The 26,552-nt window shown below is 39.7% G+C and overlaps 1 protein-coding gene across 1 annotated transcript; it reads left to right on the top strand.

Annotated features, from left to right (window-relative positions):
* The first annotated feature begins 68 nt into the window (after positions 1 to 68).
* On the top strand, positions 69 to 26,131 carry MCHR2 (melanin concentrating hormone receptor 2). Its single transcript, XM_047860810.1, has 5 exons — positions 69 to 250; positions 9,323 to 9,532; positions 16,854 to 17,048; positions 19,461 to 19,580; positions 25,816 to 26,131. Exons 1-5 carry the CDS (start codon positions 69 to 71, stop codon positions 26,129 to 26,131), a joined length of 1,023 nt encoding a protein of 340 aa, XP_047716766.1.
* Positions 26,132 to 26,552: the final 421 nt, after the last annotated feature.

Below are 26,552 nucleotides of genomic sequence, written 5' to 3'. Positions count from 1 at the left end.
CTCAACAATTCATTAAATAAATCACGTCCTATTCCTTCATAGGTTTAACCACTGGAAATTCATGAACAATGAATTCACTTTACTCATCCTGTTGGAACACCTCTGCTGAACTTTTGAACAAATCCTGCAATAAAGAGACTGCTTATCAAACCCTCAGCATTGTGGATACAATTATCCTCCCTTCTATGATTGGGGTTATCTGTTCACTGGGGCTGGTTGGCAACATCCTCATTGTATTCACTATAATAAGGTAAGATCTTCTTATTCTTTTCTGTAATTTAGGCACATTCTATACTCCCTAAATGAATCTCTTTCCCTCTATAGGATTTTTCTTAATGAAATCGGTTTGGAAATATTTGGTTAAGATAATTAAACAGGATTCTACAGATATTTTCATCATGTATTAAGTAACATCTGAGTTGTAAAACTCAAAATGAAAAGGCCTAAGCCAATGCTTCCTGCTGGGTTAGGGAATTTTCTCAATCTTAGCACCATATCAGATCACCTGAGGAGCTTTCAAAAATCTTAATAGAGGGGTGCCTGGGTGCCTCAGTCAGTTAAGCATCTGACTCTTGGTTTCAGCTCAGATCATGATCTCCTGGTTCATGGGTTCAATCCCCATGTCGGGCTCCATGCTGACATCATGGAGCCTGCTTGGGATTTCTCTCTCTCTGACCCTCCCCTGCTCATTCTCCCTCTCTTTCTGTCTCTCTCTCTCTCTCTCTCTCTCTCTCTCTCCCTCATTCTCTCCCTCTCTCAAAATAAATGAACTTAAAGAAAAAACTTCAATACATAGTTTCATCCTAGACTAACTCAGAATCTCTAGAGGTGGAGCCCAGGCATGGAATAAAACTTCAATGCAACCATTCTATTTTCTGGCAATAAGAGTTATCGTAACAAGTTGCCCTGGTCGGTTGATGAAAGAGACTCTTTTTCACTCATTTAAGCAAGAGAGATACTCTCCCTGATCACCCAAAGATTCAGGCAGTCATAGATGGTAGGCTCTTCCCTTCAGTGTAGACTACCCCCATGTAAGCCAAACTGAGAGACATCTGCTCCCTAGTACCTCCTGCCTTTGCTTCTCATCTCCCACCTCCTTCAGGTAATTTCCTTGTTCCTCTCAAACCCAGGGCATAAGGTTCAGCCTGGAAAATAGGAATAGGTTACTTATTTCCTATGGGTCTTGACACAAGGATTCAGAGCCCCATCACTACTTGATATTTTTGCTATCCTGATTATTTTCACATTTAAGTTTTACTTCTTTTAATCAATATAAGATGTTAAATGTAATTATCCTGGTCTCCAATCATGCTTATAACCATCATAAAAAAAATTGTCCATGTTTCTATATAAGAAAACACTTTTGAGAGTACCACTTAATAATAGTGTTTTCAGCATATTAACACAAATTACACCAATCTTTTTTGTAGCATATTACACTTACAAAGCACAGTTGTAAACCCACTTAATCCAAAATAGCAGTACAATTACTATACCCATTTAGGCAGAGACTTAGGAGAGAAAATAACTTGCCCAGCATCACACAGTCAGTGACAGTCCTGGCACTGAACTCAGATCCCAAGATTCAGAATTCCCATGAACTCAGATTCCAAATTCTAGGTTATTTTCTCCACATTAATAAAAACAAACAGAGGAGCCTGGGTGGCTCAGTTAGTTGAGCATCTGACTCTTGATTTTGGCTCAGGCCATGTTCCCAGGGCCATGAATGGAGCGCCGTGTCAGGCTCCATGCTGAGTGTGGACCTGTTTAAGATTCTCTCTCTCTCTCCCTCTGCCCCTCTCCCCAACTCAGGTGCTATAAATATATATAAAAATAAAAACAAAAAGGGGCTGCTGGGTGGCTCAGTCAGTTGAGCATCCAACTTCAGCTCAGGTCATGATCTCGAGGCTTGTGAGTTTGAGCCCCACTGGGCTCTGTGCTGACAGCTCAAAGCCTGGAGTCTGCTGTGGATTCTATCTTCCTCTCTCTCTGCCCCTCCCCTGCTCACGCTCTGTCTCTCTTTCAAAAATTAATAAATATTAAAAAATAAATGAAAACATATAAACAAGTCATCAAAACTAGAAAGATGGTTGGATTTACTATGTACATAGAAGAATTTTCACAGAATCAATTAAGAGCAAAAGCAACCCAGAGGATGGTGATGCAGATGACTTTCACTATTCCGGAGAAAGTTCATAACTGGTCACATTCCCCAGGTGGCTTCCTATCAGCCAGCCCACTTGCAATTTTTTTTTAATGATTGCCTTTTTTTTTTAACTTTATTTACTTATTTTGAGAGAGAGAGAGCGAGAGAGAGAGTGCAAGTAGAGAAGGGACAGAGAGAGAGGGAGACAGAGAGAATTCCAAGCAGGTTTGGCACTGTCAGCAGTGTGAAGCCTGACACAGGGCTTGAACTCATGAACTGCAAGATCATGACCTGAGCCGAAATCAAGGGTCAGATGTTTACCAATGGAGCCACCCAGGCACCTCTCAAATTTTTATTGTCATTATCTCTGCAGTTAAGTGTAGCACATCAACGGTATTTACACCATCCATAATTGAAGATTTATTTGGTATATTAGAATTCTACTCTTAATGAATTCAAGCATTTCTTATTGTGTCCTGTAAAGCCATTTGTGAACATCAAGCATTTTAAAATAATTTTTTAAGTGCCATAAGTAGTTCAACTCAATACATATTGCTAATACCTATTGCAAACCCAGCACTAAGTGTTATACAAATACCAAAGAAATGCGGTAGCGTCTGACTCTAAAAAGTTCAAAGACTAGTAGAAAAGCTAAGATTTAAACACATAAAATAATTTGAAAAATAATACAAGACATTAAAAACAATCAAGTGAAAAAAAAAAAAAGATGCTTCAAATATTAAGTTCCAGGAAGGAAAACAGAAGTAATCAGATATTCTCCGGAAGCATCAAGGAAGCAATAGTGCCAAGTAGAGAGTTTATAGTCAGAAACGGGAATGTTTCTCGCTCTCCCCTGTTTGCCTGTTGCTCCTGCCCACTTCTCCTTCCATCTTCCCTCATACCCCTCAGGATCTTTACTGTCCTCTCCCGGAGATACATATAGGATGTCTCACATCCATAGAGCCCCACTGGTGAGAAATCAAGTTATCATGTGTTGGCCCTACAGAAATGGTTGCATTTTTTACAGGCAATTTTTATATGCAGAGACTCTTCAGTGTTAGATTTCAGGCCCTGTGACAAGCTGTTGAAGAGATATTTGGGGCTGGAAAAAATTCTTGGTTCCCCTCTATTTACACCAATAGACAATGGCCTGATCTTATCTACTTAGCTGGAGACAAAGCTGGAAAAAAGAATAAATGTGGAATGTGAACTCTTCTAAAAGTCAGTACTTGAGCTATAATTCCTGGAAACAGATTCTCAACATAAAGCAAGTAGTCATTTAACTGGAAAAAAAAAAAGAAAACCTGAGCCATCATACTGACCAATTTATTTGCAATGGTTGTGAAAAATCTGTCCTTTCTTCTTATCATTACCATTTTATAGATAATATGTGAGAAGATACGTTAATGGAGCTTTTAAGATGAATCTTTTAATCTTTCAAAAAAAATTTGGGAGCAACTTAATTTTAATTTTTATTACTAGGACTTTAATATTTTTCTTTGTAAATTGCTGTCAAAAAATGTATTAGTCTTTCAAAAATCATTTGAAAGTAAATTAATTTTAATTTTTTTTTGGCTTGGAATTTATCTAACACTTTGTTTTTGGAAAATTGCTCTCTAAAAATTTTAAGGCAATTTGTATTAATATTTTCATCATGCCTTGCCATGATCTTTTATTTGTTACCTTCTAAACAGATGGGTGGCTTAATTAACATATTAAGATTACACTAAAAATAAGGAGAAGTTCCATTTATGATGAATATTTGTATCAGAAGAGGATGAACAGAACTGAAAGTCAGTAAGATCATTAGCGATACTAGGAAACAAGAAATGAACTAACTTCTGACTTTGCCAAAGGAAGACTAAAAACATATAAGAAAAAAAATAAGTTTAAGAAATATGGAGTTTCCAGAATAAGAGGTTCTATGTGGCCATTTTAAAGAGTAAGAAGCAAATTGTGCATTAGGAAGGTGACTATAAAGTAGTGAAGCCAGATCATTATTAGTTGGTCACACTTTAAATTCACAGCAGGTCAAAAGAAAGCCAGATTAGAAAATGTAGGAGGGAAACTGGGCCAATTATAACACAATCATTTCCCACTTTTATTCTTCAGTGGGAGACTAGTGAACTCAATCCCATTACACAACTCTGCTCCACAGTCATAGTGGGCCCTGGGAAGCTACTTCCATAAAGGGGAGGATGTTCTTCTCCATCAGATCCCTACCCCCACCTCCTGAACACATCTTTCACCTGTCGACTGACAGTCTACTGACAGAGACTCTCCAAGGGATGCCCTGTTTCCTGATAAATAAAAAGTCCTTGTTCTGTCATTCCCTGACACTGTCAAGTCAATGAATTCACACTAAACCATGAATTCTGAAACACCTTACTTTTAGCCCTCCCAGTGGTATCTACATTTTATACAGAGATTACAAGAGGGTCAGTACATTAACCTGAAGCAATATTAAGAATCTAATACTCTTTTTTTAATGTTTATTTATTTTTGAGAGAGAGCAAGAGCACATGCACATGAGTGGGGAAGGGGCAGAGAGAGAAGGGGGACAGAGGATCCAAAGCAGGCTCTACAATGACAGCAGTGAGCCCAATGTAGGGTTCAAACTCACAGGAGATCATGACCTGAGCCAAAGTCTGACGCTCAACCCACTGAGCCACCCAGGTGCCCCAGGAACACAAATGATCTAATGGTGGAATACCAGTTGCTAAAACAGACAGGAAGATTAAAAAGTTAGAATAAGACCCCTTCATTTTTTCTACCCAGCTTAAATCATAACTACTGGTTCCCTCTGACCCAGCCCTCAGCCATTCTCAGAGTGTCAGCCATATGTAAGTTCTTGTTGGAGTTAACCATACTCTTGCTGCACACATATCCTATATTTCAGATGCTATAGAACCTTTCAGCCACATCTGTTCACCCAACGTGGAAAGATGTTGGAAGAGCCTCATTGCAATGGTCCAATGAGCCAAGAAAACTCTGGAACTAAAGGGGTTGAATGTCTTTTCCTAGGACATAAGGAGGGCATAGAAATGAAAATGGAATTGCCAGTTAGGTTCTCTTTCAACTGTATCCCACTATGTATCTAGAGCAGCATTGGCAAGTATGTCATTCTACTCTCCCATTCCAAACTCTCCCATCCATACCAGTCATCTCTAATCTGTGCACAGATCTGTCCTGTAAGTAGTGACCGTGCAAAGATTCAGAATTCTTCTCATCACAGTGCTTCACAAAATCACTACTAATCCATTGGGGTTTTTCCACAAGTGGGATTTAATTCAACTAGAGTTAAATGTCAGACATCAATCCGAAGATACACAAAAGCAGGAAGCTTTGGGGGATACCTGGGTGGCTCAGTCAGTTGAGCATCCAACTCTTGATTTCGGCTTAGCTCATGATCCCAGGGTCCTGGAATCAAGCCCTGAGTCAGGCTCTGCACTGACAGCATGGAACCTGCTTGGATTATCTCTCTCTCTCTCTCTCTCTCTCTCTCTCTCTCTCTCTCTCTCTCTTTCTCTCTCTCTCTCTTTCTCTCTGCCCTTCCCCTGCTAGCTTACTCTCTCTCAAAATAAATAAACATTTAAAAATAAAATAAATAAAATTTTTAAAAATCAGGAAGCTTCTACCATGTCCTACCACCATCTCCCACCCTAACACCACCACCCCTCTCCCAGCCCTGAGCTGGATGGAGAAAAGAAAATAGGTAGTTTTATAGACCCCAGGAATCTAGACTGCCTCGTGGGAGCTGTAGCCATAAAGGGATCTGGGATAATGGAATTGAGGCTATAGGAGGAAGATGGGGCCATGGAAGATGTGCATCCACTGCCAGAGATGCCAATAGCTTAAAAGGATAAGAAAATACCTTGACCCCTCCTCTCCTCCCACCCTCCAATTTCCCTCCAACAGTGCTTCCTACTGGCCAAAACCAACCAAAAGCCAGTTGGCTAGGACACCTAGGAACAAAGCTGGAGAAGAGTGGGAAAAGGATTTGAAAGCAAGTTGATCAGCAAAGCAGCCTCCCACATGTGTGGTGTTATGTGTTTTATTTAATCCATAGCATATGTTGTTATTTATGACCATAAAATGTAAACATGTTATTAACAGTCATACTACTGTTTAAACACAAATAATAGTTATACTACTATTATCCAGTAGATAATCATTGTAATCACTTGGCATGATTCCAGCATATTTCTAAACAAATGTTGAAATAAATTATTTAAATGTTAAATAAATGTATGCTATATACATAATTGGGACTTTTTTACTTAATCAGTATGTTTCCCTTTTGATTAAATATTCTCACAAACTATGATTTATAACAACTACATAATTTATTGTAAGGTACTGTGCAATACCATAATTTATTTTATCATTCTCCAAATTAGTGAGCGTTAGATACGGCCATGTTAACCATATGGAAAACATGTTAGCTAAAAGGATCACTAGTCTACATTTTTTATTTTAAATGTTTGAGTCATGACAGAAATTTAATGAAGTCTGGCAACAGAGAATCTGGAGATGAATTAGACCTAAAAAAAAGAATGCAAGTTGTATAGGTAGAAATTTTATAATTTCTCCTTAATTTTTTTAAAATTTCTATGCTGTCACTCTTACCGCAGAAAGCAATGATAAATATAATGTGTTATTTTTATTGCCCTATCTATCATCTTTTGCCCAGATCATCATTTGCTTCAGAATTCTCCTTTTCTATACAGAATATCACCTAGAAACACTTTATTTAATTCATTTTAATTGCCACTTAATGGCTTGCACTGTCCTCCACAATGGTACTAACATAATTCATTATCAGTTGATGATGGGTACCTGTCTAGAGAAGAGCAAGGGCTGTGAATCTAATTGCTGCAATTAGACCCTAAGCAACCACTTAGAGTTTATATCCTAATTCAAGTGGAAATAACATCTGTTTATAGGCTAAAATTTATGGGGGATTTTATGGTGTTTTGCTTTGTTTTTTGTTTTTTTAATGTGGAACTCTTTCTACCTGACCTCTGGGAGCTATTCTCCTCCCCTGTCCCCTCCCCATCTCCCACTGCCAGTGGCCTGGTGAGGAAAGAGGATGAGAGACCAAGGACAGTCACTTAGCTGATCTTTTGGTTGACATCATCTTTTCCTCAAATCTCTTCTCATTCTGGATCTTTCTGACATGAGTCACCAACCTGCTGGGGACAGGGAACCAACATGCTTTATAGTGTCATCAACCATGCCTGAAATGTGGTTGCTGTGTAAGTATTCGATGGCAGTAACTTCCCACACAGTGTGTGCTTGCCAGGATATGGAGAAAGCATCCTCTCTGATTTGTTTCACACAAGGATTTTATGGCTTAGAAATAAAGTTCACAGGCTGTAGAATTTTCAGCTCATGGATAATAAAGACACACATTAGCTTCCAAACCACAGAGCAAGGCCGTGTATTCAGAGTGAACTAGCAATTGTGGCATAATCTTAGGGCTAATTTTTATGTGCTGTGTACAGTCTTATTTGTCCTCAGTTCAGATGCCACTTCTGCCAAGAAATCTGCTTTGACTGTCTCCAGGGGAGGGTGCAGGGGCCCCTTTTGTGTGCTCCTTGCGCTTGCTCTAGCTTTCTCTCACCACACTGCAGTGATCTTTATTTATACACATCTAGACTACAAGCTCCTTGATGTTAGAGTTTATAGATTATTTAGCTTTGCAGCCCCAGAGCACAATATGATGCCTGATACATAATTGGTGCTCAATAAAATCTTCGTTGAAGTAATGAATAGCATCTCCCAAATAAAGATGTTACCTTTTTATTACTGAATGTCCTAACGCCTTGAAGATAGGGACCAAATGAATTTTTTCAATGTTTATTTTATTTATTTTGAGAGCAAGAGAATGCACACACATATGGGAGGGGCAGAGAGAGGGAGAGAGAATCCCAAGCAGGCTCTTGCGCCATCAGCTTGGAGTCCGATATGGAGCTCCATCTCATGAACTGTGAGATCATGACCTGAGCCAAAATCAAGAGTCAGAGCCTTAACTGACTGAGCCACCCAGGTGTCCCATGGAATCAACTAAATTTTAAATTTAAATTTCTGCCCTTAGAAAAGTATTTTGCCTACAGAGAAGAGAGCCACATCTAGACAGCATTGAATGCACTCCCCCAGCAGGGGTCATGAGATTATTCTCCATGCCCTCTAACAGTTTACTCTTCAGATTTCTTCTCCACACTGTCTGGATTTCATGATCTTAATTTATAGTCTTTGCTATTGGGTTAGATATTATTGGAATATTTCTAAGTAATGGTTGAAACTTTTTAACAATGATCTGTTAGTATATGACTTAAGCTTCAGTGGGGAAAAATGCATTGTATAATGCAAACCACTTATTTTCCCTGTTCAGCTGTTTTTGGTGGCAGGGATAAGTAAGGAGTAAGCCTTTTGCCTGATGGAGCTTGGAACTGGTATAATTTGTTTCTATGTAGAAATTACCCCCCAAAACTTAGTGGTTTGAAACAATCAACATTTATTATCCCACACAGTTTCAAGGGTCAAGAATCCAGAAGCAGCTTAGCTGGGTGGCTCTGGCTCAGGGTTTCTCATAAAGTTGCAGTTAGCTGTTCTCCAAGGCAACAGTCATCTTGGTGGGAGCTGAAGCATCTACTTCCAAAGTAGCCTACTCACATACCTGGAAGACTGATGCTGGTTGTAGGCAGGGGGCCTCAGTTCCTCTCCATGTGGATCTCTCCAGAGTTGCTTGAGTATCCTCCCAAGATGGTAGCTGGCTACCCCAGAAAGTGATCCAAGAGAGAGCAAGGAGAAGGCCTATAATGCCTGTATGCTCTTATGTCACACATTATCATTTCCACCATATTCCATTTGTGAACAGTTGGTTACTAAGTTTAACCACACTCAAAAGGAGATAATTAGGCTCCATCTTTTGAAAGCAGTATCAAAGAATTTGTGGACCTATCTTTAAGCCACCACAGAAAGTTATCAGGTATATAGTTCAAAATGTTTAAGTACACACAAGACTAGACATTCATACATGAATTTGTGTAGGTTTTCCTTTAATTTCTTTTAAAATTCATTTAGACAATTAAAAATTTGTAAAAGGTGGCATAAATTGAACAAGGTGCATAATTTCAATATCAATCCTCAGTTTCCCTGCTTTTCTTTCAGGTCCAGGAAAAAAACTATTCCTGACATTTATATCTGCAACCTGGCTGTGGCTGATCTGGTCCACATCATTGGAATGCCTTTTCTTATTCATCAGTGGGCACGGGGAGGAGAGTGGGTGTTTGGGGGGCCTCTCTGCACCATTATCACATCCCTGGATACTTGCAACCAGTTTGCCTGTACTTCCATCATGACTGTAATGAGTGTGGACAGGTAAGTGATGAAACTCTGAAATGGCTTAACATAATTCAGAAGTGCTTGTGCTTTCCCATGTTTATCCCAGTTTAAGCAACATCTGCTGGTTTGTAACAGCAAAGTTCCTCTTACTTTGCTTGTTTCATTGTAGGACTTCAGAATATTTTTTCCAACTTTCATAGAATTATATTTTTAATGGAAATTTTAAAACACTAAAATCTTTTTCCTATTCATTCTTTACTTCAGTATTATTTCTAATTCACCGCAAGATAAAGATATCTTGAAATCATGAAATGTTAGAAACAAGAATGAGTGCCCCCATCATTCTTGCATTAAGGAAACTGAGGCCCCAAGAAGTGAGGGTATGTTCTGAAGGCACACAGGAAGTCAATGGCAGAACTGAGAACTGAAGTATGTCTCCTTACTCTCTGTCCAGGGCTATTTTTGGTATGTTCAATGTCTCACAGACTCTTGTTATCACCTGGCAGTTTGAAGGAATCTGGGAAATAAATTTGGGCTCCTGGATAGCTATGAAGAGACATTGCGGCACCAGGAAGACCATATTTTACATCTTTTACACTCATCATTATATGAGTTAACACAAATGCTGATATTTAATTAACATCATTAGAAATGCATTAGACTGTGACCTGGAATGTACCATAGCCGTATTCACCAACCATTAAGCTAATGTTATTCGAGGAGATGACAGTGATGGTGAGGTACTTATGGAGCCAGGGAGTGGTGGAGCCCAGTTCCAAGCTGTCTCTAGAGATGGCAGATGGCTCATAACAACTTTATCATCTGACCTCGTCAGGAAGCAGGCAAGCTAGGATGTCCCTGCATTATCTAGATGCAAGGACCTCCAGACTAGGTCTTAGCAACATTCCCCAAATAGAAACAAGCCCTAAAGATACAGTAACATGCAAAACGGGAATGGTCTCAGAGAACAACTCACTTAAAATCTCCATCCATCTTCTTCCCATACCAACCCCAACCCAGCATACTTGACCCCCTCTTGCTCTGATCTACTTTTTCTTTCTCCTTTGTTTCCAATATATTATATAGTATAATTTGCTTTTTGTTTGGATGTGTGTGTGTACTGTTTATTATTCAGTTTCCCCTACCCCTCAAATGTAAATTCCATGAAGTCAGGGTCTTTGATCACTAATAAATCCCAAGTGTCTATGTGACAGTGCCTGGCATATAGGTGCTCAAAAAATACTGACAAATGAATGACTGTCAGTCTTGAGTGCTATGTTAAATTTCCCTGGGTCCTTCCAGGACCTCTTCCTGAGCTCTGCCTCTTTTCCCACTCCATGTGTGTCTTTGGGGTGAGGACATGATGATCAGTTTTTCAAATGAAAAAACAAAGGAATAGTGAGGTTCATAGAAATCATTCAGTGGATCATTATTCAGACATGAATAATGATGGTGATGTTTAATGCATTTTTTATATCCTACTGCTTTTCTGCAAAAGAATTCTCAAAATATAGACTGTGCTTCTCAATTTATAATTAACAGCACATTTAAAAATCAATGTAGGTCTGTTTGGTTCATCTGATGCCAGCCATTGCTGACAATGTCTTAGGTAAAGCCTGGTGAGCTTGGCCAGTGTTCCAACGCAGGGTGAGGGCTCAGCAGAGGACAGGCCCACTGAAAGAAAGCAATCTAAAGCACAGGTATTACCAGTCATAAGCACAGGTATTACCAATCATAATCCCATTCTCAGAGATAATAAAAGCTTATTCATACCCTGTACCCTGAAGGCAGGAGAGTTTTTGGCTTTTTCTTTAAAGAAAGGAAATTGTACCTCTTCTGTAAACCTCTTACTGCAAATAAAGTGAATGGACGTGGTCTGCACTGGAACAGACCAACTGTATACATTCCCTAATGTTCACCGGTTCTTTTCTGTGAGTGTATGTGTACATGTGCATGTGTGTCATATATATGAATGTCACTTTTTAATTTTTTCATTCTTCTTTTAATGTTTACTTAGAGAGTGAGAGAGAGAGAGAGCAAGTGGTGAGGGGCAGAGAGAGAGAGAGAAAGACAATCCCAAGCAGGCTCCACGCTCAGCACAGAGCCCAACATGGGGCTCAATTTCACGTCCATGAGATCATGACCTAAGCCAAAACCAAGAGTTGACACTAAACTGACCGAGCCACCCAGGCACCCCTTAATGTCACTTTTTTAGTCTAATGGACACAGTGTGCTAAAATTTTATTTTAGAATTAAGGCACTTGAATACTTATCCTTCTCTCTGTCCTCACTCTAGAGATTACATGGCCAGAGAGAAATTAAGAGTCTGTAAAACTGAACCTTTTCCTTCTTGGCATTTCTTATGGTTCCAACTGTACTAAATGCATAAAACTTCAACAAAAACTGAGATTTTGTAAAACAGAAATGGAGTTTTCTTTGCAAGGCCATAACCATGGCATTGGCCATGTCAGTGCCAAGAGTAAGCCTTATCACTTACACATTTAAGTCATTTTAAATGTTTATTTATTTTTTGAGAGAGAGAGAAAGCACATACATATGCACATGCAAGCAGGGAACATTTAAGCCATTCAAGTATTGCCAATTTAACAGGTCAGAAATTTCAAATGCATTTGATAATTTCTCTCCTTCTTTCTCTGATTAATAATAACTACAGGTGTGTGGAATATTTCAATAGTAGGTTTCTACCTCCAAACAATACCCATATTTATTCTTCCAATCCATGAGCACAGAATTTTTTTCCATTTCTTTATATCTTCTTCAATTTCCTTCATAAACTTTCTATAGTTTTCAGCATACAGATCTTTTACATCTTTGGTTAGGTTTATTCCTAGGTATTTTATGATTCTTGGTGCAATTGTGAATGGGATCAGTTTCTTTATTTGTCTTTCTGTTGCTTCATTATTAGTATATAAGAATGCAACTGATTTCTGTACATTAATTTTGTATCCTGTGACTGCTGAATTCATGTATCAATTCTAGCAGACTTTTGGTGGACTCTATCCGGTTTTCCATGTATAATATCATGTCATCTTCAAAAAGTGAAAGCTTGACTTCATCTTTGCCAATTTTGATGACTTTGATTTCCTTTTGTTGTCTGATTGCTGATGCTAGAACTTCCAACACTCTGTGAAACAACAGCGGTGAGAGTGGACATCCCTGTCGTGTTCCTGATCTCAGGGAAAAAGCTCTGTTTTTCACCATTGAGGATGATATTAGCTGTGGGCTTTTCATAAATGCCTTTTAGGATGTTTAAGTATGTTCCTTCTATCCCAACTTTCTTGAGGGTTTCTATTAAGAAAGAATGCTGAATTTTGTCAAATGCTTTTTCTGCATCAATTGACAGGATCATGTGATTCTTATCTTTTCTTTTAGTAATGTGATGTATCACATTGATTGATTTGTGAATATTGAACCAGCCTTGCAGCCCAGGAATGAATCCCACTTGATCATGGTGAATAATTCTTTTTATATGGTGTTGAATTTGATTTGTTAGTATCTTATTGAGAATTTTTGCATCCATATTCATCAGGGATATTGTTAAAATGTCAATACTACCCAAAGCTATCTACACATTCAATGCAATCTCAATCAAAATTGCACCAGCATTCTTCTCAAAGCTATAACAAGCAATCCTAAAATTTTTATGGAACCACAAAAGACCCCGAATAGCCAAAGTAATATTGAAGAAGGAAGACCAAAGTGGGAGGCATCACAATCCCAGACGTTAGCCTCTACTACAAAGCTGTAATCATCAAGACAGCATGGTACTGGCACAAAAACAGACACATAGACCAATGGAATAGAATAGAGACTCCAGAATTGGACCCACAAAAATATGGCCAACTAATCTTTGACAAAGCAGGAAAGAATATCCAATGGAAAAAAGACCGGCTCTTTAACAAATGGTGCTGGGAGAACTGGACAGCAACATGCAGATGAAACTAGACCACTTTCTTACACCATTCACAAAAATAAACTCAAAATGGATAAAGGACCTGAATGTGAGACAGGAAACCATCAAAACCCTAGAAGAGAAAGCAGGAAAAGCCTCTCTGACCTCAGCCACAGCAATTTCTCACTCGACACATCCCCAAAGGCAAGGGAATTAAAAGCAAAAATAAACTATTGGGACCTCATGAAGATAAAAAACTTCTGCACGGCAAAGGAAACAATCAACAAAATTAAAAGGCAACCAACGGAATGGGAAAAGATATTTGCAAATGACATATCGGACAAAGGACTAGTACCAAAAATCTGTAAAGAACTCACCAAAATCCACACTCAAAAAACAAATAATCCAGTGAAGAAATGGGCAGAAGACATGAATAGACACTTCTCTAAAGAAGACATCCAGATAGCCAAGAGGAACATGAAAAGATGCTCAGCGTCACTCCTCATCGGGGAAATACAAATCAAAACCACACTGAGATACCACCTCACACCAGTCAGAGTGGCTAAAATGAACAAATCAGGAGACTACAGATGCTGGAGAGGGTGTGGAGAAACAGGAACACTCTTGCACTGTTGGTGGGAATGCAAACTGGTGCAGCCACTCTGGAAAACAGTGTGGAGGTTCCTCAAAAAATTAAAAATAGATCTACCCTATGACCCAGCAAAGCCCTGCTAGGAATTTACCCAAGGGTTACAGGAGTGCTGATGCATAGGGGCACCTCTACCCCAATGTTTATAGCAGCACTTTCAACAATTAGCCAAGTTATGGAAAGAGCCTAAAATGTCTGTCAACTGATGAATGGATAAAGAAATTGTGGTTTATATACACAGTGGAATACTACTTGGCAATGAGAAAGAATGAAATATGGCCTTTTGTAGCAACATGGATGGAAATGGAGAGTGTTAAGCTAAGTGAAACAAGTCATACAGAGAAAGAAAGATACCATATGTTTTCACTCTTATGTGGATCCTGAGAAACTTAACAGAAGACCATAGGGGAGGGAAAGGGGGAAAAAAAGTTACAGAGAGGGAGGGAGGCAAACCATAAGAGACTCTTAAAAACTGAGAATAAACTGAGAGTTGATGGAAGTTGGGAGGGAGGGAAAAGTGGGTGATGGGCATTGAGGAGGGCACCTGTTGGGATGAGCACTGGGTGTTTCATGGAAACCAATGTGACAGTAAATTTCATTAAAAAAAAGAGAGATACATTAAAAAATCAATACCAAAAAAATTTTGTAAATATCCAAAATATTAAATGTATATACCTCCAGATGAAAGCTGCCTAAACTCTCGTAGATGGCTACTCTTATAAATATATTCTCTAGAACATCAAAAGTCAGTAAGTAGGAGCCAAATCCCCCATTCAACAAATATTTATTGAGTATGACCATAGGTCAGGAACTATGCTGGATACAAATGATACAAGAGCATTAAACTAATAGTCAAGGTTCCTGCTTTCCTGGGGCTTCCATTCCCAAGATGTAGACAGACATTAAGTGAAGAGTCACACAGCAAATGTGTATTTCCACACAGTGATACATACTAGGAAAGAAAAGCAGAGTTCACCCACCATCTGCATTTATAGTCATGGGCCCTTGTATAGAGTAAGTAGTCAAGGGAGGCTTCTCTGAGACACACAGAGTATTTTTTTTAAATAATATTTTAAGTTTATTTCTTTATTATTGAGAGAGAGAAAGAACACAAGCTGAGGAGAGGCAGAGAGAGAGGGAGACAAAATCTGAAGCAGGCTCCAGGCTCTGAGCTGTCAACACAGAGCCCAATGTGGGCTCAAACCCACAGACCCACAGACCATGAGACCACGACCTGAGCCGAAGACAGACACTCAACCGACTGAGCCGCCCAGGCGCTCCGAGACACACAGACTATTAAATGGGGACTCAAAGGAAAAGCAAGAGGAAACAGAGGGAGATTCTGCCAGGCAAGTAAGACAGCATGCACCTGGCCTTGAAAGGGGAGAGAGCTTAAATGAAGGCCATAGTGAGACTGGAACAAGCTGCAGCCTGAGTGACAGGCAGGGCCAGGTGAAGAAAGACTTGGCAAATAATGGTAAGAATTCTGAATTTTATCTGAAAGGAGATGGAAAACCAGTGAGGGGTTTTCAGGTGGGAGAAGGAGGGTGTTGGGGTGAAGATATAACCAGAGAAGATTCCCTTATCTATTGATGCCATGACTCCATTATCCTTTCATCCCAGACAAAATGATGGTTGGGCTGCTGTACAATCACTACCTCGTGGTTGTACACAAGGGAGGGAGGGGTCCTTCTCTCCTCAGCCACAGGTAATGAAGGTGCAATGTGCAGGAGAGGAGCAGCTGGGGTACCCTGGGCCACAAACGTCTCCCTGAATGCCAAGGGGTCCCTTAACTAAGTGTCCCTTAAAACGTTCTGCCTCTCATGCAAAATTGAAAGAACAGGGGACAAGCAATTTTTTTTATTTTTAGAAATCTTAAGTAGCTCTACAAAAATTAAATAACCACCAAAACATATTTTACATTTATTTGATGTGTATGGATACTGCCTTCCAACACCCCCACCTCCAGCAAAACTGTGCTTTCACAGATAACCTTCCTTCTGGGTCTAGGCTGTTTCTCACCTTTTAGCTTTCAGTTGGCTCTAAAACATTCTTGGACTTGCTTGAGAACCAAATATATTTAATATGTCAGGACTTCAAGCTTCATTAATGATTATGCTTTTTTTCTGAATTAAAAATGGGGGGAAAAAAGAAAAGAAAGAAAAACCCCTTCCCCATGAAATTAGCCCATTTCCCCCTCTTTGGCCTGCAGCCTAAATTGCTGGATATCTGCATTGTCTGCACTAGTCATGTTGGTTTATCCTCACTGTGATTCCTGTGGACTGCTTTCCAAGAGCCTGGGGCCCCCACTGGAAAGTCATCTGGGCAGAATGTCTGTCCCCATGGGCCAGAACCTCATCCTGCCTGGGGACTCTCCTACCAGCCAGTGCACTTGCCTCCTTCCTGCCTCCATGTCAGTAAATCCTACTGGGAAGAAGGCCCCTCTCTCCTGGAGGAAATCCCTGCTCAGAAGCAAAGTTTTCCAGAACCCAGCCTACATGGGAAGCACTTTTGTAAAGACAGAGTTTGCACAGGGCAGAATTTTACCATTATCAGTGTGTTCGGGGAAGTGACAGCTATTTCAGTGAGTGGTTTATTCAGACTTGCAGGGTCAAGAGTTGTTTTCTCTACAGGTACCAGCCAGCTCTTAAAAAATAGAACTTTCTTTTACCCTGATAGAGGTGTGCTTCAGGGAAGATAATAATACTAATAATTTACTCTTGTCATGAACCTTTCATCCTGGCAGCTCAGCGTTTTATTGATTGTTCCCAAACCCTTCTTAACTGGCTTTGCAGGTACTTGGCTCTCGTCCAACCATTTCGACTTACAAGTTGGAGAACGAGGTACAAGACCATCCGCATCAATTTGGGCCTTTGGGCAGCTTCCTTTATTCTGGCATTGCCTGTCTGGGTCTACTCGAAGGTCATCAAATTTAAAGACGGCGTGGAGAGTTGTGCTTTTGATTTAACATCCCCTGACGATGTACTCCGGTAAGTTGTTAAAACTTAAGAAAAATAGAGTTGAATTAAGTTGTGAAGTGCTTCATCCTCCTTGTCAACACGTGGGCAGCTGCACACAGTGTCCTTGGGGATCCTCTAAGGGGTAGTCTCCCCGCTTCGCTTTCTGCTTTCCACAATCAAGTTGGTAGCCTGATTTTAAGGAGAGGGTAACCTTTAGAAAAAGATTTGGAGTTTAATTATGTAGCCTCAGTGGACACAAGTATATTTAAATATGGATTTTAAAGATCCATGGCAACCAGACACAGCAGGAATGCAAAAATCAAGGGAGGGGCAAAATTTCCAAAAGGGTCTAGGCGTTACCAAGATTCCAACCTTAACAGTGTGCCACTGGAGTTTGGTTTAAGTTTGCCCTCCCTCCCAAAAGATATATTCAAGTCCTAATTCTTAGTACCTATGAATGTGACCTTGTTTAGAAATAGGGTCTTTGCAGATATCATCAAGTTAAATGAGGTCATACTGGATTCAAGTGTGCCTTAAATCCAGTGATTGGTGTCCTCAGAAGGAGAGTGAGGTTTGAAGAGGCACAGAGAGGAGAGAGCCTGTGAAGACAGAGGCAGGGATTGGAGTGATGTGTCTACAAGGGAAATAACACCAAGGATTGCCAGAAACTACCAGAGAGGCATGGCATAGATTCTTCCTCAGAGCCTCCAAAAAAAAAAAACCAACCCTGCCAACATCTTAATTTCATACTTTTTTTTTTGAGAGAAAGAGAGAGAGAGAGAGAGTTGGGGAGAGAGGAAAAAAGAGAATCCCAAGCAGGCTCTATGCTCAGCAGACCCCAACTTAAGGTTTGATCTCACAACCGTGAGATCATGCCATGAGCTAAAATGAAGAGTTGGACACTTAATTGACTGAGCCACCCAGGTGCCCCTTAACTTCTACCTCCACAACTGAGACAATAACTTTCTGTTGCTTTAAGCTACCCAGTCATTTGTTACAGCAGCTCTGGGTAACTAACAAGGCAGCCAATACAGATTATTTCTCACATTTTAATTTGAAAAGAAAAATTAAGTCAAAAATTTTTGTTCGAAATTTTGAATACATCCTTGGAGTCTATGACTAAAATTTTTTGACCGCCTACTACAGGCTACATATTGTGCTAGGTGCTTTTCACATACATTATCTCCAGTCAATTTGGAAGATTCCTTTTTCCCATCTACCACTTGTCAAATAGGTGAGTCATTTCTGCATCATGTACTCACAGCCCAAGAGGGATGGAGGTAGAGGCCCTTGCAAGGCTACAAATCCAGTAACAAAAACCTCCAGAGGACCAGAACATCAGTAGGAGTGATTGTTAATTCATTATTTTCTCCCACCAGCACTGGCAGCACTCACAGACAAAAACCATCTGCCAATCTAAAGGTGAAATGATATTTAATCACTGGTGGCTGACAGATTATTAATATGAACCCCAACCTGTCTAACAGAACAGCACAACCTGAGATGTCTAGAGGACTCAGCCTGTGTCAAAGAAATAATAATGATTATTTTGCACCAGCAGCTGCATCTGCTGGTTTTGGTTGGTTATCATAAGGGCAATCCTGAGGTTCTAGACTCTGTTGTTACTCCCCAGAATTAAGTTCTTATGGTGAACTGAGACTGGAACCAATGTGTGGCTTTCAGTGTCCCTCTGCTCCCAGGTGCTCTCCCTGTGGCACCCTGTGCACACCCACCCAGTGTGGGCTGCCTTCATTCACCAACACCAAGCTTCTTCCAGGCAGGAGGATAACTGGAATCCATGCAAAAATGGAATTGGCTTACCTGAGAATTTTCCCCAGGGGATCTCAAGGAAAAGACTGGTCACAGTCTGTGACCCCAAGGAAAAGGGTCACAACAGGCCCTTTGAGAGGCCATCGGGGTCTTGATTACAATGGTGGGCTGTGCAACTCAACTCTCTTGTGGATTCAAATCCCACCTCTCCTACTTACTAGCTGGATACCCTCAGGCAAGCCATTTAACCCCTCTGTGCCTTAGTTTGCTCTTCTGTAACAGGAGAATACTAATGGCAATTGTAATCAGGCATTGAACAGATTCAATGGATTAAAATATGTCAAGTACTCAGATCAGCATATACTATATAATAAATGCTACTTGCTGTTCCATATTGTAGATAACACTAAAGATAATGGTAATAATATGTATTCTCACCTGTTTGTACTCAGTAGTGCTGGGCTTGGCTAGAGAACAGATGAGCACCATTGTTGGCAAATAATGAAGAGCAAGACTTCTTTACATAAAAGCAGCCAAGATCCTTAACTTTTCCCCCAAAGACTTTTATCCTGAGCCCTGAGAAATTAGAAAATCATGCCTCATAAACTGTAAAAGCCAGTTCCTGGCAATGTGAATGTAACAGCCGTGTCTTCTCTCTCTCTCATTTTACAGGTATACACTTTATTTGACAATAACAACTTTTTTTTTCCCTCTGCCTTTGATTTTGGTATGCTATATTTTAATTTTATGCTATACTTGGGAGATGTACCAACAGAATAAGGATGCCAGATGGTAAGTATTTACCCTATTTTGTTTTATTTGTTGAAAGAACAATTCAGAGATCCTAAGACATCCACAACAGAAATTTAAACAACAATCACTTGAAACATACCACATTTAGACATACGGGCATTAATGTTTATATGAGGCATTTTCTGAAATAAGATATGTTCTGAAGCAGCTATTTGAGGACCTCCCAGTGATAAATCTTGCAATACTAATGTTATAGTTTCATAAAAATCTAAACAGAACTCAATATACTATTAAAAGAATATTTTTAGGGGCGCCTGGGTGGCGCAGTCGGTTAAGCGTCCGACTTCAGCCAGGTCACGATCTCGCGGTCTGTGAGTTCGAGCCCCGCGTCAGGCTCTGGGCTGATGGCTCAGAGCCTGGAGCCTGTTTCCGATTCTGTGTCTCCCTCTCTCTCTGCCCCTCCCCCGTTCATGCTCTGTCTCTCTCTGTCCCAAAAATAAATAATAAAAAACGTTGAAAAAAAAAATTAAAAAAAAAAAAAAGAATATTTTTATATTTGTTATCAACGTTACTTAAATGTTTCGTTTGTACACTTTGAAGAGTTGTGTACATATGTAAATAACCTAGATGCCATGTATAACTTTCTAATTTTGTGCTTAATTTTTTAATTTGGAGGAAAAGAATCTCATTAATACTTGAATATTTAGGACAAGATTAATTAGGAATGAATAAAACCAAAGATTTACCTTAAGACAATAGACTTGGGAAGAAACTTTAAAAATAGTTGTCAGTAAAACTGTATGAATAAATCTAAATTATTTTCTACTTGAAACTGTCTATATCAAGTTAAGTAAGTCAGTGAACACATAACATGTTGGATTTTAAGACAATATTAAATTTTGTCTTTAGAATAGATTACTGTATTTTGGAAAGACAAGATCACTAGATCTCCCACACATCACCCCCTCTTAATCCTATTTCACCCATCCCCCCACCCACATCCTCTCTGGCAACCAACAGTTTGTTCTCTATATTTAAAAGTCTTGGGGTTTTTTTTCCCCCTTTTAAAAAAAAAAAAGTTTACTTGTTTGAGAGACAGAGAGAGAAAGAGAAAGTGGGATAGAGACAGAGAGAGAGGGAGAGAATCCCAAGCAGGCTCTTTCACTGTCAGCTTGGGGCCTGATATGGGGCTCACAAACTGTGAGATCACAAACTGTGATCATCACAAACTGTGAGATCATGACCTGGGGCCAAAACCAAAAGACAGATGCTTAACTGGCTGAGTGCCCTAGTATCCCAAAGATTTGGGACCACTGTGTTATCATTTTTATTTGTGTCCACATTTTTTTATTTCCTGTTTGATTTCTTGATTGACCCACTCATTATTTAGTAGCATGTTATTTAACCTCCATGTATTTGAGCTCTTTCCAGGTTTTTTCTTATGGTTGATTTCTAGTTTCATAAGTATATGGTTAGAAAAAGATGTATGATATGACTTTGATCTTTTTGAATTTGTTGAAACTTGTTTTATGGCCTATTCTGGAGAATGTTCCATGTGCACTTGAAAAGAATGTGTTTTCCACTCTTTTAAAATGGAATGTTCTGAATATATCTTAGATCCATCTGGTCCAGTATGTCATTCAAAGCCACTATTTCCTTGTTGATTTTCTATCTGATCTACCCATTGATGTAAGTAGGGTGTTAAAGTCCCCTATCAGTGTATTCCAATCAATTACTTCCTTTATGCCTGTTAATAGTTGCTTTATGTATTTGGGTGCTTTATGTTGGGTGCATAAATATTAACAATTGTTATATCTTATTGGATTGTTCCCTTTATGATTATGTAATGTCCTTGTTTGTGTCTAGTTACAGTCTTTGTTTTAAAGTCTATTTTGTCTGATATAAATAATGCTACCCCAGCTTTCTTTGTAGTTTCATTTGCAAGGTAAATGTTTTTCCATCCCTTCACTTTCAATCTGCATGTGTCTGTAGAAATGAAATGAGTCTCTTCTATGCAACATATAGATGGGTGTTACTTATTTATCCATTCAGTCACCCTATCTTTGATTGGAGCATTTAGTCCACTTACATCCAAAGTAATTATTGATAGGTATGTACTTACTGTCATTTTCTAATTTTATGGTTGTTTTTGTACTTCTTTGTTCCTTTCTTCTCTTGCTCTCTTCTCTCATGGTTTGATGGCTTTCTTTAATGATGTACTTGGATTCCTTTCTTTTTTAAATTTTGCACATCTATTACGGGTCTTTGATTTGTGGTTATCATCAGTTTATATATAACATCTTATGCATATAGCAGTCTATATTAAGTTGATGGTCACTTAAGTTTGAACCCATTCTAAAAGCACTAAATTTGTACCCCCACCTCCCCAGTATTTTACGTATATGGTGTTATAATTTACATTCTTTTATTTTGTGAATCCCTGGGCTGGTTTTTATAGATATACTTATTTTTTCTGCCTTTCTGCTTTCTACTTTTCTTATTCCTACTTTCGGTTTTTCCTTTACACTCAAAGAATCCCCTTTAATATTTCTTATGAGGTTGGTTTACAGGTGATGAATTTCTTTAACTTTTGTTCGAGATATTCTTTATCTCTCCTTCTACTCTGAATGATAGCCTCACTGGACAGAACATTCTTGGTTGCAGGGGCTTTTTCTTTCAGCACTTTGGATATATCATGCCACTCCTTTCTTGCCTGCAAGGTTTCTGCTAAAAAATCAACTGATAGCCTTATGGCACTTTCCTTATATGTATGTTTTCTTTTCTCTTGCTGCTTTTAAAATTCTCTCTTTATCACTGTTTTTGCCATTTTAATCATTATGTGTCTTGGTGTGGATCTCCTTGGGTTGATTTTGTTGGGAGCTCTCTGTGCCTCCTATGTCTGGATGTCTGTTTCCTTCCTCAGATTAGAGAAATTTTCAGCTATTGTCTCTTAAATAAATTTTCTGCCCCCATTTCTCTCTCTTCTCTTTCTGTGATCCCTGTTAATACAAATGTTATTTGCATGCTTGACTGTGTCGTTGAGTTCCCTCAATCTATTCTCATTTTCTATTATTCTTTTTCTCTCTCTCTCTCCTATTAAGCTTGATTGCTTTCTATTATTCCATCTTCCTGATCACTGATCCATTATTCTGTTTCCTCTATTCTACTATTTTATACTCACTTTGGTAGCACAAATATCTTTATTCTGCTATTAATTCCCTCTACTGTTTTTTTTTAATTTCAGTAATTTCTCAAGTCCAGTGAGTATCTTTATAACCATTACTTTAAATTCTCTATCAGGCATATTGCTTATCTCCATTTCATTTGGCTCTCTTGCTGTGATTTTGTCCTGTTCTTTCATTTGAGATCTATTCCTCTGATTCTCATCTTGTCTAGCACTCTATGTCTATTTCTATGTGTTGGGGAAATCAGCTACATCTCCTGCTTTTGAAAGTGATGTCCTAATGAAGAAGGGGTTCTATAGTGCCCTGCAGTGCAATGTTCTCTGTTCATCAGAATCTGCTGCTTCACGGGTGTCTCCTATGTGTGTTGCATGTGCCCTACTATTATGGCTGAACTGCATTTGACTTCAGTCCAGTCATTTGCAATGGCTCTCTGTCGGTGGTGGGCAGAGTTGGGTCCTGTATTGTTAATGGATCAGTATGGGGCTATTGTGGGCTTGAGTTGGGTCAGACCATGCATCTGCCAGAGATGCAATAACATCAAACTACAGGGGACTCTCCCTGTGTTATCTCCTGAGAAGCTTTCATTGGTGGTCAGGGACTATAGTCAGACCAGATGTCTGCCCCCAGTCCACTGCTGGAGCCACAGTGAAACTTCTGTGTGTGGTTATCTTCTTCTCTCTCCAGGACAGAGTCACTTTGTTTTTGTTTTTGTTTTATTTTTTAATTTTTTTTTTTTTGAAGACAGAGAGACAGAGTGTGAGGGGTCAAGGGACAGAGAAAGAAAGAGACACAGAATCCAAAGCTGGCTCCAGGCTTTAAGCTGTCAGCACAGAGCCTGATACTGGGCTAGAACTCAGGAACCACAAGACCATGACCTGAACCGAAGTCAGACACTTAACCGACTGAGCCACTCGGGCACCCCAGACAGGAGTCATTTTGGAGTGACGCTGGCCACTGTCAGGGCTGCTTACACACTGCCAAGCTTGTGGCAGTGCTTTGGATGGGTTCCAGCCAAAGGCATATTGGAGGAGGCAGGTCTGCAGGAGAACGTGGGGGTGGGGTACACTTTTAGCAAGCTAGGTAGAGAGTGTTCATGCTGGTTCCCCAGGTGTCCATGCTCTTTTATTCTTGGATAAGTCTCCTAATGATTTCTGCCCCTCCAGTACATGTTCTGAGATTAATAAATAAATCACAGATATTTTTCAAACTGCTGCTTCTGTGCTGTATCTACAAGGGACTGTGGTTGTGTTGTCTCTTTACGGGTGGGAACTCAGTTTCCTTCCACCCTTTAACTCTCCCAGAGATGAGCCTGCTGATTTTTAAAGTTCCAGGTATTAAGCCTCACTGATTGTAAAAACTTGTGAAGTTAAGCCCCTCTGTTTTTAAATCCAAATGTTGTGGAGATTCGTCTTCCCAGTTCAGATCCCCCCTGCCTAGGATGTCTAGTGTAGGCTCTGCTCTTCTGCCTTCTTCATGCTTGCAGCTTCCTGCCCTCCTGTGGACAGCCTTACATGTCAGTTTTGCTCCTGACCACACCTTTGCCCTTCCTGCCATTTTTGATGTGGCCTCTTCTCTATGATTAACTATGTAGAGTCTGTTCTGCCAGGTTTTGGGTCATTTTCTGGGTTATTTACAACTGAGATATGGGTGTTATCTAGTTGCATCTGTGAGATGAGATGAGTTTAGGATTCTCCTAACCCACCATCTTCCCTGGAAGTCAAATAGGCGATCAATTTAACCATGAGTCAAAATCTGTGGCAAACTCTGGTGCCAAAGGTTTAGGTGTTTTATTGACCCATGACATTTTTTCCCACTTAGCTTCCTGAAATTCTCTGGTAATGTTGCATTCCCATTTAGAATGGGAAAGGGAAGCAGCCACAGTTATGGAAAAATAACTTAGCTTCTAAATGTATCACAGGCAGCTGAGCTGGGAAGACAGTTGAAATGGAATCACATGGAGTATTAAGACGCTGACAGTTGGAGAGGATGCTTGAGCCCTTTTAAGACCATTCTCCAAAACAGATCACTTTGTTCCCAGCACTTTCCTCAGAAATGCAAAGAGCATCTTATGAAACAAATATCATACTGTCCAATTACCCCTCAAAATGCAAATAATTAGAGGAATGATGGTGCCTACTCAGATAAGCTGCAGAAGAATCATTATCTTACAAAGATTTTCAGTTGCCGTGCTTTTTTTTTTTTTAATCATTCCCTGGGCTTTTTCATCTGCTTCAACTACATCCCTGGGACATTTCTATTAAATATCTAAATATAACATGATAAAACTTGGGAAATTTCAAATTTTATCTGGAATAATTTTTTTTTAATTTTTTTTTCAACGTTTATTTATTTTTGGGACAGAGAGAGACAGAGCATGAACGGGGGAGGGGCAGAGAGAGAGGGAGACACAGAATCGGAAACAGGCTCCAGGCTCTGAGCCATCAGCCCAGAGCCTGACGCAGGGCTCGAACTCCCGGACCGCGAGATTGTGACCTGGCTGAAGTCGGACGCTCAACCAACTGTGCCACCCAGGCGCCCCATGGAATAATTTTTAATTAATAGAAAAGTTCCATAAATAGTATAGAGTTCCTATACAGTCCTCACTTCGTTCCTCCATGAATATACTACCCTGCCATGATGCATTTGTCCAAGCAAAGAAAATGGCATTGGTACATTACTACTAACTAAACTCTACCCTTAATTGGATTTCTCTAGTTTTTCCATTAAAGCCTCTTTCTGGTCCAGGATTCAATGCAGAATACCACATTGCATTTAGTTGTCATGTGTCCCCAGTCTCCTCTAGTCTATGAGAGTTTCCTGCTCTTTCCTTGTTTTTCATGACCTCGAGGGTATTAAGGAGTACTGGTCAGGTATCCCATAGAATGTTCCCAATCTGGACTTGCCTGATATTGTATCACAATTAGACTGTAGTTATGTGTTTTGGGGAAAGATCAGTTCTTCTCATCACAACACATCAGGGGGCTCATGGTAACTGCATGGCATCTCTGTTAATGAAAGCTCTAGGAAATCATTGCCCCACAATGTCTATGGTTGTTTATGTTCTGTCTATCCTAATGCTTCCTTTGTAGTTATAATCCCAGTGTTCCAAAGCAACGAGTGATGAAGCTGACAAAGATGGTGCTGGTGCTGGTGGCAGTCTTTATCTTAAGTGCTGCCCCCTATCACGTGATACAACTGGTGAACTTACAGATGGAGCAGCCCACACTGGCTTTCCATGTGGGTTATTATCTCTCCATCTGTTTCAGCTATGCCAGCAGCAGCATTAATCCTTTTCTCTACATCGTGCTGAGTGGAAATTTCCGGAAACGCCTGCCTCAAGTGCAAAGGAGAGTGACTGAGAAGGAAATCAACAATATAGAAAATACCTTGAAATCCAGCTTTTAGGAGAGCACACGTATCACCAAAAGTCTAGATAGGCTTGTCTATGTTATTGGTATTATTAGAAAGAGCAGGTGAAACAGTGTGCTTATGTCCATCCTTCCTGTGTATTTGTGACTCTCAGTAGCATGGAATGGAAGTGTAACCATTCAAATGCAATGAGTTTAAAATGCTAACTTTAGTAAGATGTAAAATATTTGTTCATGTTGGGAGTATAGAAAGGGATAGTCTAAGATCCCTGAGCTCCATGGTTATGGGTGTTACTTCAGCTTATTATAAACTAGTCACTGATAAAAGGGCCATGACTATTGACTGAAAATTCACCAAGGAATCTGGCCTTGCCATCCATACTTTGGCTTCACAGCAATAGTGCTCTTGAGATTCCTAGGAGGGGAAAACCTTATCATGAAGTCTTAAATTTGGCCAT

This window comes from Prionailurus viverrinus, chromosome B2 (assembly GCF_022837055.1).
Source record: "Prionailurus viverrinus isolate Anna chromosome B2, UM_Priviv_1.0, whole genome shotgun sequence".
In the NCBI taxonomy this organism is placed as follows: domain Eukaryota; kingdom Metazoa; phylum Chordata; class Mammalia; order Carnivora; family Felidae; genus Prionailurus; species Prionailurus viverrinus.
This window is presented reverse-complemented; position numbering and strand designations above follow the sequence as displayed.

Coding starts and splice junctions, on each gene's coding strand:
- MCHR2 (XM_047860810.1), top strand. CDS start 69: ATGAATTCACTTTACTCATCCTGTTGGAACACCTCTGCTGAACTTTTG. Junction 251..9,322: donor ATTGTATTCACTATAATAAG/GTAAGATCTTCT, acceptor CTTTTCTTTCAG/GTCCAGGAAAAAAACTATTC. Junction 19,581..25,815: donor CAGAATAAGGATGCCAGATG/GTAAGTATTTAC, acceptor CTTCCTTTGTAG/TTATAATCCCAGTGTTCCAA.